Source organism: Zeugodacus cucurbitae, chromosome 3, assembly GCF_028554725.1.
Source record: "Zeugodacus cucurbitae isolate PBARC_wt_2022May chromosome 3, idZeuCucr1.2, whole genome shotgun sequence".
NCBI lineage: Eukaryota > Metazoa > Arthropoda > Insecta > Diptera > Tephritidae > Zeugodacus > Zeugodacus cucurbitae.
Window position 1 is genome coordinate 1,407,373 of NC_071668.1, and position 9,878 is coordinate 1,417,250.

General features: G+C 36.8%; 2 protein-coding genes across 4 annotated transcripts; one reads left to right on the plus strand and one right to left on the minus strand.

Moving 5' to 3' along the window:
• The first annotated feature begins 238 nt into the window (after nucleotides 1-238).
• On the plus strand, nucleotides 239-6,025 carry LOC105209714 (transcription factor E4F1). Of its 2 annotated transcripts, none has more exons than XM_011180284.3 (4): nucleotides 239-807; nucleotides 902-1,351; nucleotides 1,437-2,919; nucleotides 3,131-6,025. In XM_011180284.3, the coding sequence occupies exons 3-4, from the start codon at nucleotides 1,479-1,481 to the stop codon at nucleotides 4,342-4,344; spliced, it is 2,655 nt and encodes an 884-aa protein (XP_011178586.2). In that variant the 5' UTR covers nucleotides 239-807; nucleotides 902-1,351; nucleotides 1,437-1,478; the 3' UTR covers nucleotides 4,345-6,025. The 2 variants fall into 2 exon arrangements, with proteins under 2 accessions (XP_011178586.2, XP_011178587.2); XM_011180285.3 differs by having other exon boundaries at nucleotides 239-640.
• On the minus strand, nucleotides 4,648-9,244 carry Znf467_1 (uncharacterized). Of its 2 annotated transcripts, none has more exons than XM_011180282.3 (5): nucleotides 8,933-9,244; nucleotides 7,595-8,122; nucleotides 7,155-7,514; nucleotides 6,890-7,096; nucleotides 4,648-6,820 (listed from the first exon to the last, which is right to left on the minus strand). In XM_011180282.3, exons 2-5 carry the CDS (start codon nucleotides 8,029-8,031, stop codon nucleotides 6,070-6,072), a joined length of 1,755 nt encoding a protein of 584 aa, XP_011178584.2. In that variant the 5' UTR covers nucleotides 8,032-8,122; nucleotides 8,933-9,244; the 3' UTR covers nucleotides 4,648-6,069. The 2 variants fall into 2 exon arrangements, with proteins under 2 accessions (XP_011178584.2, XP_054083790.1); XM_054227815.1 differs by having other exon boundaries at nucleotides 7,595-8,304.
• Nucleotides 9,245-9,878: the final 634 nt, after the last annotated feature.

Here is a 9,878-nt window from a genome sequence, read left to right on the forward strand (position 1 = left end):
ACGTAATATAGATATCCAGATCCGTTCCGGTTAAATTTAACGGAAATTTCTATTTGACGCTGTGGTACCGAGTACTAAGAACTCTTGGGAGCCGAGAGTTACGAGCCCTGGCGAATATTTCTTTATTTCAACTGTAATACAACATTTCTATTGTTTTTTGTTCATTGAATAAACAAATAAATATTATTGTGCTCAGAAGCACTCTGTGAGAATTCTTTGCCACTGAAAAGTTATATTTTTAGTAAACACGTAATTTTGAATGAAAACAACAAGAGAAATTTTCCAGTTGCTTTCCAGAGCGCAAAATAAATCAAAACCTAAATTCCCAATTGTTAGTTTTATGTGGAGTGAAACAGCCGACTCAAAAGTGATAGTAGTGTAAATAAAAACATTTGTGATTGTTGAATGAATTAAATTTGTTGAAATTCTTTAATATAATACTATACATTTGACATGTATAACTTTTTATACGCATTTGATGTGTAAGTCGTACACTAATCTTGAAGGAGCAACGCAAGATATCCGAGAAGCAAGATTTCAATTAAAAGATAAACTGGATTTGTCGGTGCATGGAAAAGAAGTGTGAAAGGGGACCAATTGTCGGCGCCAATTGTTTCAACTGGAGCACTGGAGCGAAACGGTAGGGGGTGTATAAAGATCGAGCATTGCTCGCACTGTGCGGTTCGTCGCTCGGTTTTTGCCTTGGCAGAGCTCCACTGTGATACGGATTTTTACGTTCAGTGGTTGTTTGGTTTTGCCCCGTTTGTTTGACGCACGCTGCGCGGCAAGAAAATTGTTGTGGCAGTAGTGAGTTTTTTTATTTTTCCTTTAATATTTTTATTTCGCCACTCTTTTATATATATTTTTCTTTGAATTTTCGTTCGCATATCATCGCCTGAAGAAAAACAAGTTAGCACGCAATGGCATTGGCTATATGCTGGCAGTGCTTGAATCAGTGGGCACAGGTAAAATCTTCACGGAAAAAACAATATCGAAAGCATTAATAAAACAACAAAAACTGAGCTTACTACGTGAGTGGTTTCGGTTTGTAGACGGTGAAGTTTTGTTTTTTATTGCCTGAGTTCGTGCTGCTTGGGTGATTCAGCCTCGAGATCGAGACTAGCGTAGTCTGCAGTCGTGAAAAGAATCTACGTTCAACATCAACAGAAGGCAAAGAATTTGCCTTCGTGCAACAAAAAAGACGAGTTCATAGACGGCATCATCAAATGTGGCAAAGGCGAAGCCAGTAAATCGCACGGGTAAATTAAAAAGGGTAACAATGAAGAAACGTATTACTGTGGTCGTATAAATAGAAGCGCTTATAAACTCAAAACGGAAATCACGTTTGCTGGTAAGAAATTCAAAGCAAAATACATGTTTTTATAGAAATATTTTTTAGAATATTCCGTATCAAAATTACTCTACTCCATTTTTAGTTGGCGTTAGTACATACACACTCTTAGAATATAAAATACGAAATGGAAATTCTCATGAAATTAAAATGCTCACCATCTGTACCCACACACGGCAATAATACCACGCACTCGACCCTAAAAGTCGTTGACCATCATCATCAACTAACTCAACAACATGCAACATTGCCAGCGTCTGCAACAACAGCCCCACCAACACTCGTGCGTTTGCCTTCACAATCAAACATAAATTATGGCTCACCACCATCATTACCGTCGATCGCTGTTCAAGCCGTACCGCGTGTACCAACTAAAAGACCATCTTTGAATTATCCAAAATCATTGGACTGCTGCAATATCCCAACTGGCCAACAGGGAATTGAAATATTTAGCATACCATGGGATCAGCAAGGACGCCGCGACATTACGTACGAAGTTTCCATGCAAAGACCTCCTTCCTGCTGCTCAACTAACTTGCCTGCTTGTTGTAGTACATATGGCACACCGCCGAATGCGTCGCATTCAGCTGTCACGGCGCAACTACCACAACCCCCACCACTACTGCAGGCACCTAACATTCATCCTCCCCCATTGACATTCCAATTTGCTTCTTCAGAGGAGATTTCTGAAAATGGTTCAGTGGCGGATTTAAATACACACTACGAATATCAAGAGCCTGAAGAAAATTTTATCTCGATAGAAGATACTAAAATAAAAGGCTTGTTAATGAAAATTGGTCGAGAATGTGCTTTACAGAAAAAGAGAAGAAGCTCTACGAACTGTTCAAAAGAATCCGAGCCTAAAACAAAAGATAATCAAGTCGTATATGAAATTATTGATTTAGATGATGAAGATGACCGAGAGGAGCTACGACAAATAATGAATGAAGTAGAAAACAACACTCTTAAAAATGATGTACAAACTGATGTTCAGCACATTGCCTTGTCAGATTTAAATTCATCTACCATCAGGAAAGAGAAATGTAGAGCCAGACTCAAATCTCCATGCATTAGCCTTATTCCGAAGAGTCCGTCGTTTACAAAAAAGTCGACGAAATTGACTCCTCACAAAAAAATCGAACTCTCCAAGGAACGTATCATTGCGCATATTGAACTCTCAGATAGCAGTGACTCTGAACCCGAGCAAGAGAATACGGAAAATGAAGTGACTCTGGTGGGATTTAATAGCGATGACGACGATGATGAGCTATCATTCGCCGCTGCAGCTGTTAGTTGTGAATTGAAATGCGACGATGATGACATCAATGACGTCGTGAAAGAATCCGGCATTGGGAAGGCGGGTATAAATGTTTCCAGCAACGAAGTTGTTGTTCTCAATTCAGATGATGAAAACATCGAGTTCATCGATAAGCCCGAAAAAGTACTAGAATTGAATTGGGAAGATTTAGATAGACGTGAAAAGGGTCGACAATTTTTCGAATGTTATTTATGTGGCAAAAAAGTGCAATCAAGTTATAATTTGAGAAGACACATGATGATACACACAGGTGAGAACATAAAAAAGATTTTTTTAATATAGAATACAATTTGTGTTGTTGGTACACGTGGTGAAATATAGAGAAGATATATTTTTAATAAGAATTACATACTGTACGAAACAAACAATACACTGTACATCAAATTTTTACACTAGTCTACAGAAGTACGTATAGAATTGACTTCGATGATTTCATTGAGGTTTTCTCTTTGCCATCACAGGTGAACGTCCATTTGGTTGCGATATGTGCGATCGGAGGTTTCGTGAGTTCAGCGACCTGAAGAAACATCGCCGCCGACATTCAAACGAAGCGAATTTCGTGTGCATGGTTTGTCGTGTTAAGCCGCCCATGATTCAAGATTCAACACGTTGCAATGACTGCGATTCGAAGACGAGCGCAATAACAGCCGCAATGCGACCGCAACTTTCCGCGTCACCGTCTTCTTCGCCAGACAAACCACAAACACCATCGTTGCCCACCCCACCTCTACCACCGCCGCCACTCATTGCAAGACCTGTGCTGTCTGCTGAGAGCTTTCATGATGCCTCAGCAGCAACGGGAGATACCTTAATTGAAAACTCGACTACGATAAGCAACAACAACGAACAAAAAGTTAAAGAAAAGTCTACACAAGATATTGAACATTCCGCCTCTTCACTGAAACGCTCGAATTCTACACCTTTACTCAGCTCAGATATGCCGTCTTTGGTGCCGATAAATGCACCGATTACAGTCAATAAAACCACACCAAGTAGCACTCAGTTGTTGCTGGACAATATTCCTGTGGTTCATCGACCCAACTATAATCAGTTAGGTGTTGTAACACGCAGAGAATTTCCCTGTCCACTGTGTCAGCGGCCGTTTGGTACGCGGCACAATCTGAAGCGCCACTTCATGATACATACGGGCGAAAAACCATTTTCTTGCAATAAATGCCGCAAACCGTTTCGAGAATACTCAACCCTAAAGAAACACATGGCGACACATCAACGCGATCGCTATTATAAATGTCTACATTGCCCAAGAAAATATCGCGACTACTTGGAATACAGCGAACATAAGAAAACGCATGCAAACGAGGAAGATGACGACGATGATGACGACATGAATTTTGATCAGCAACAATTGAGCTCTTCTAGTACCGTGTCCAGTCCACAAAAGAAAGCAAGAACACATTGTGACAGCAGCTACGATTCAAACGAAGAGGACTCGTCAAACGAAGATTGGCTAGAGTGCTGCGAGTGTAAGCAACGCTTCACAGAAATCGAGTTGTATACCAAACACTTGAAGGAACACGATCCCATGGTGTACCTCTACGAATGCTATATCTGCAAAAAGACCTTTGAGCAGCGCGATGAATTAATTGAGCATGTGGGCGCTTGCAAGGAAGAATTGCGCGAAACAGCATTGCAACGTGCTACGTGCTTTAATTAATCCTTGTATTTCTTCCAAAAGTGATTTGACCATACAATATATGTTCACTTGCACATGCCGTTATATAGCGTTGATCTACATAAATGTTAATACCCAGCGTATTAATCTGTCTCCAGGCAACAAACGCCTGTTAAGTCCACATTTTTTAGAATATTGTATATAAGGAGTTAAGTACTTAAGCTTTTCGATATGAATGTATTATTACAAATTACTGTTTTACCGAGTGATGAGCGTTTAGTTTAACATTTATGCTTCTTAAAGCAGAGATCGTTTATGAATGGAACTTTTTTTTTCATAGTATTCCAGTGACATTCCATTTTAGTATTTAATTTCGTATTTATACAAAATATTATCCCCAAGAAAAAGTAAAAGTATTATGAGATTACATATGATAAGGTATAGAGTATAAAATACAGCTATGGATTTCGAGAAATGCAGCTAAAGCAACGTAGTGACTTTTGATAAAAAAAATTATGAATAATTTGTGTCTGAGACAATTTGATTGTAAAGTCGAAAATCCGCATGCAATTTCTTAAATATTTAATCCAAATTTAGTGCAATAAGTTCTCAGTAGAGCATAAACATTATTTTATTTTTTACTTAGATATACTATTAGTTTATCTTTTTTTACTCCCATGTTCCTTAAATTGTTGGGCCTACAGCTTTCATAGTATACGCTCTTTCTCTATAAACAGTCTCGAATGTTGTTACTTGAAATTGAAACATGAAAAACACTTGTGATTCTCAAAAACAAAAAAAAAACCTTTTTGGTATAAAAATTAATGATAGTGTATATTTTATAGAAATATGTATATTTATACCACGTTTACATGTATACCATGATATTGCAAATTCTTTATAAAATAAAGTACACATATTTTATTGAATTTATAATTGTTTTTAATTTATTAGTTCTTAAAAGTTACAAACAGTAACTCAAGGGATACTTTACGCATAATCCTCTAACATATTTAAAGTGTCATATTCTGCAAATATCGCAACTTTTTTTTAACTTTTTTCAACTCGAAAGTATAAACCAAAATTGTTATAAGAGCTACACGTTAATAACAAGTCCGAAGATAATAATAGAATTAACTTAAGTATTCGTCATAACGGATCCATTCAGTCGAAATCTTTCCTCTAACCAAAAACCAACTAACCAATGTGCGATTGATCATTTAGTTTATTTTACAAAAACAATCACATATTGTTAATCAGGGTGTGACGTAAATTAATAAATATATTCATAAATCAGATATCAAATATAAACCAAACAAAAAAGAAACAATTTTCTTCATATCATTAATTAGTGAAATCCACTTTTTGTTTACATAAATTATTATAATTTATATACATATACATACATTACAGACTTAAAAATAACAGTATAACTACTAAATGAAAGTGAAATGAAATGACTGCCAAATACGCGCAGTCTGACTTATAGACAAAATAAATTTACAGTAAATGGACTATGACATGAATTAGAAGGGATAACTAAACTCTACAAAAATGAGTTGATAACAATAAATGATGGCGGGCAAATATATCTATGTCAACTTAACATCGAACTTTTTTCTCTATAATCCTAGTACTTTCTAGCCAACTACTTGTGTAATATCGAGGGCAAAATACGAATGGAGAAAACTAAAAACAAGTTTAGAAATCCTCCTCTGATTAATTATTAACTTAATTTATTGTGCAAACAAACAATATCTCACTGATTTACGGTCCGTTTGTGCATGCTGAAGACACAATGTCCGATGAGTTTACGGTTAGTGTAGAGGAGTTAACGTTGGTACTAGTTACGTTAATACTTTCGGTTGGTTCGCTGCTTACACTGCTAACGATGAACTTTTTGTTACCAGTCGAGCCCTGTTTGTTGATGTAGTAGCTTTTTTGTACAGCCAGCGGACTTGTGCTAATATCATCAACGTTCAGTCTATTAAGGAAGCTTGCAGCAGCCTTGGAGGCGCTGTCGCAGGAAGATGACTCGATGCTGATGCTGGAGCACCCCCCGATGGACGATGTCTCACTCTTCATGTCATCCAATAGTGTGGCATCATCCTGCATATCGGTGGCCATTGCTTGCACTTCACCAGCTGTATTTGTGTCAATGCTGCTTCGAGAGGAAGCACTGGTTGTTGAAATTCTGTTAATTCTATGTTTTTCGTTACTTTCTGCCACCGAAATGCCTTCATCCATTCCCACATTCCCAATGCACATTGGCTCGCTGCCACCAGATATGGAGGAAGCCGTTGAAGAGCCAGAGGAGCATATCCCTGAGGTAGTTGTTGAGTCGATGATCCCACCACTGACGCTGCTGCTCGGTGATGAACATGCTGAATTGTTGTTTGTATTATTGGTGCACAGCTTGGATATGAATAGTTTTGGTGTTATTCGCCCATCGTATGTACCAGAATCCGGACTGGGGCATATTGAGGAAGGGGATTGGCAAACTGGTGAAGAACCACGACTGAAAAAATTAATTTAAACATATGCAGATTAGAACAGTTGACATATTATAGAATTAGTAAATGTCTACCTCTCCGTAAATATTTTCTTCAATGGTGGTTGGGAGTACACATTCCAATTACTTCCTGTACTACCTTCATCCAACTCAAACTTGCGCTTAACAGGCCCTAATTGCGATGGCCGCATAGCTATGGGTGACATTGATCGCCTAGTAGCGAAAGTGCGTCTTGTTGGTGATGGTGACAAGCCATATGGGAGCCGCATTCCAGCTCGATTACTGTAAATAAGAGAAACGTTATAAAATACTATTTTCAATATCGATTTAAGAATCATACTTTGTGGGGCTTGGACTCGAACAACTTGTGACCCCAGATGGTAAGGAAACCTGGAGTGGATTACTTAAGTCCTCTGATTTACAAGACCAATTTTCAGCAACCAGAGTTAAGTCCTCCCAACTTTGGGACATTTGCATGGCACTATGTAGTTCACGTTCATGATTTGCTTCGCGCGTATTCAACATGTCGACACATTCCTCTTGTCTCAACTGGGAGACACGTGGAGTGAGACAAAGCGGCAATCCACTTGCTGCATTTGAGTTGCCTGCTACGCCAGCTGCTCCATGAGGTGTGTAACTGGCCGAGTAACGACGGGCACGTGGTGCAAATATGTTGAACACTGGCGCCGGCGAAACTTCCCTATAATTAATGAGACCAAATATATATATATCAAATTTTAATGTATATTCCACGCATTAAGCGTAAAAAGAAATATATACCTGGAGGAAGGATTTGAACGTGGTATTCCAATGTGTATATTATGTCCAAAGTTGTTTACAGTTGATACATCAACAACGGGCTCACGCTTGTTAAATGTTTGATGTTTTGTTGGTGTTGATAGTGCCTCTTTTGGATTGCTTCCACCCACAGAATTAGCTGTATTTCCAACTCCACGCATCGCCATAGCTGCAGCAGCAGCTCGAGTGGTCATTGATGTGAATGAAGGACCAGCGCGTAAAATTGGTACACTCAAACAACGTTTTAGAGTTTTGCTATTATTTAATGGTATAGCTGATCCAGAAGTTGTTTCACTTTCCCCAATTTGGCCACAACTTGGAGGAATATTGCTTGTTGATTCAGTAGAATTTTTTATTAATTCTGAACTTATTGTTTGTGGAGGTCCATCAGCTGTTTGAATTATTTCTCCTACATCCATTGTATGTATGCTATGTTTGTTTCTTTTTATAGTTTTGATATACGACACACTGCTGTCACTTGAAGAATGCTCAAAGATATTTTCTGCCGCACTATTTAAGAAAAGAACATAATTATTTCTGGGACTATGCACGACTGGGCACTTGCAGATGATGTTGGGAAACCCAGACACGGATAGACACAGGCAATCATTCGGTCAGTTCTCAACCTGCTGAGCTGTTAAATATACTCAACCCCTCTGCTGAAAGCGTTTCGTTTATGTTAGTGTTGCCACCTTTGGTCAAATGAAAATTTCAAGGGATTTTTTAACAGATTTATCTAATTATCTACCTTCTCTGCATTTATAAAAATAAACTAACAATAACTATTATCGTAATCATTTAATCGGTGTCATCTAATAACCGGGAAGAGAAAAATTAAATTTGACTATTTTACATCGATTAACCTTGTTATCTTCTATTGTCCGTATTTATTTTGTGTACTTTACCTCAAGTCAATTTGTTCCGTTTTCTGAGCAAAATTAGTTTTTCTTTACATTATTTAAATATATACATAAAATACATATTTAAACATTGTATAACTAAAAAATGTATACCCACATTATTTAAGAAACCCCACATGAGTAAACATGACATTAGTATGATCACACATTCTATATTAAATGTCTATGCTTGGGTAAAATGAGGAGATTTTTATTGCGAATTCTTAATATGGTGGCAACACACTTTAAATTGACGAATGTCAATTGATTTCGTGTGGCGAGCACCATTTTCAATTATTAATATCTTCACAAAAATATGCACATTTCAATGAATTTGTATGCTTTTAGTAACTCCACACAATATATTTTAAAATGGTCTATGTTTTGTTGAATCATTTAAACAAATGTGGTAGTAATTTACCTGTGAAATGTTATCCTTTCTCCCTTTTTTGCTTACGCATACGCACGAACTCTTCCTCGGTTAACTACGTAAAATCTTCGACCACACCAATTTCACTGGTAGTTTTCACTGTGTAATCGAATAGTTCTTTTTACAAAAACCTATCAAATCTTTCACTCAATATTCAAAAATTGTTCAGAAACTATAATTCATTAAGAATTTGCACGATTTAAATACTTTTTTTGCCTTTGAAAAATGCGAAAATTGTGTGGCTGCTGACATCTCTGCTACTTATTTCAGTCACTCATAAACTTCTATAATACAGCGATTGTCAAACTGTCAATGTTTGGTTCCGTTCGATGCTTGTTAGAATTCAGCAAATTTAAAATGCTTTGTTCGAATATTAATGCGGGTATTTTTGTTTAATATACCAGAAGATATCTAGAAAAATACACATTTAAATGAATTTAGTTGCTTTAGTTGGCTCAAAATCTGATATAAATGATATTCTATCTGATATACCTACTAAAATAGTAGTTATCGTTCAAGAAAAAGTAATGTAAAACGAGAAATATTAATTTGCATACATTTCTTTTTTTTAATTTTCAGTTCAATTTCTTCAAGTCTAACCAACGATTTAATGTGATGTGTTTAGAACAGACCAGTGTAAACAGTAAATATGTATAATCTTTGTGACAGGTTGTCAGTGTGAATATGAAAACTATCGATGGTATAAATGTTCTTATGCCTTTTCAACTTACCGAATCATAAACATGTCAATCAGACAGGTTCTGTAGTTCATTTCCGAGTTAATTTCTAGCAAATTCACTTTCAATTCGATATGTGGTGTACTGACTTTTCAATTTTCACATTTTTTTTAATTTCCACATTGCCTGAATATGTATATTAAAATTTACTTTTTAATGTAATTTAATAAAAACTTACCATTTCGGAAATAAAAAACAGC

Excerpts from the sequence above, each read along its gene's own strand:
- LOC105209714 (XM_011180284.3), top strand. The coding sequence starts at position 1,479 with ATGGAAATTCTCATGAAATTAAAATGCTCACCATCTGTACCCACACAC. Across the intron at positions 2,920-3,130 it reads ACACATGATGATACACACAG|GTGAACGTCCATTTGGTTGC; the intron begins GTGAGAACATAA and ends TTGCCATCACAG.
- Znf467_1 (XM_011180282.3), bottom strand. The coding sequence starts at position 8,031 with ATGGATGTAGGAGAAATAATTCAAACAGCTGATGGACCTCCACAAACA. Across the intron at positions 7,515-7,594 it reads CGTTCAAATCCTTCCTCCAG|GGAAGTTTCGCCGGCGCCAG; the intron begins GTATATATTTCT and ends CATTAATTATAG. Across the intron at positions 6,821-6,889 it reads AAGAAAATATTTACGGAGAG|TCGTGGTTCTTCACCAGTTT; the intron begins GTAGACATTTAC and ends TAATTTTTTCAG.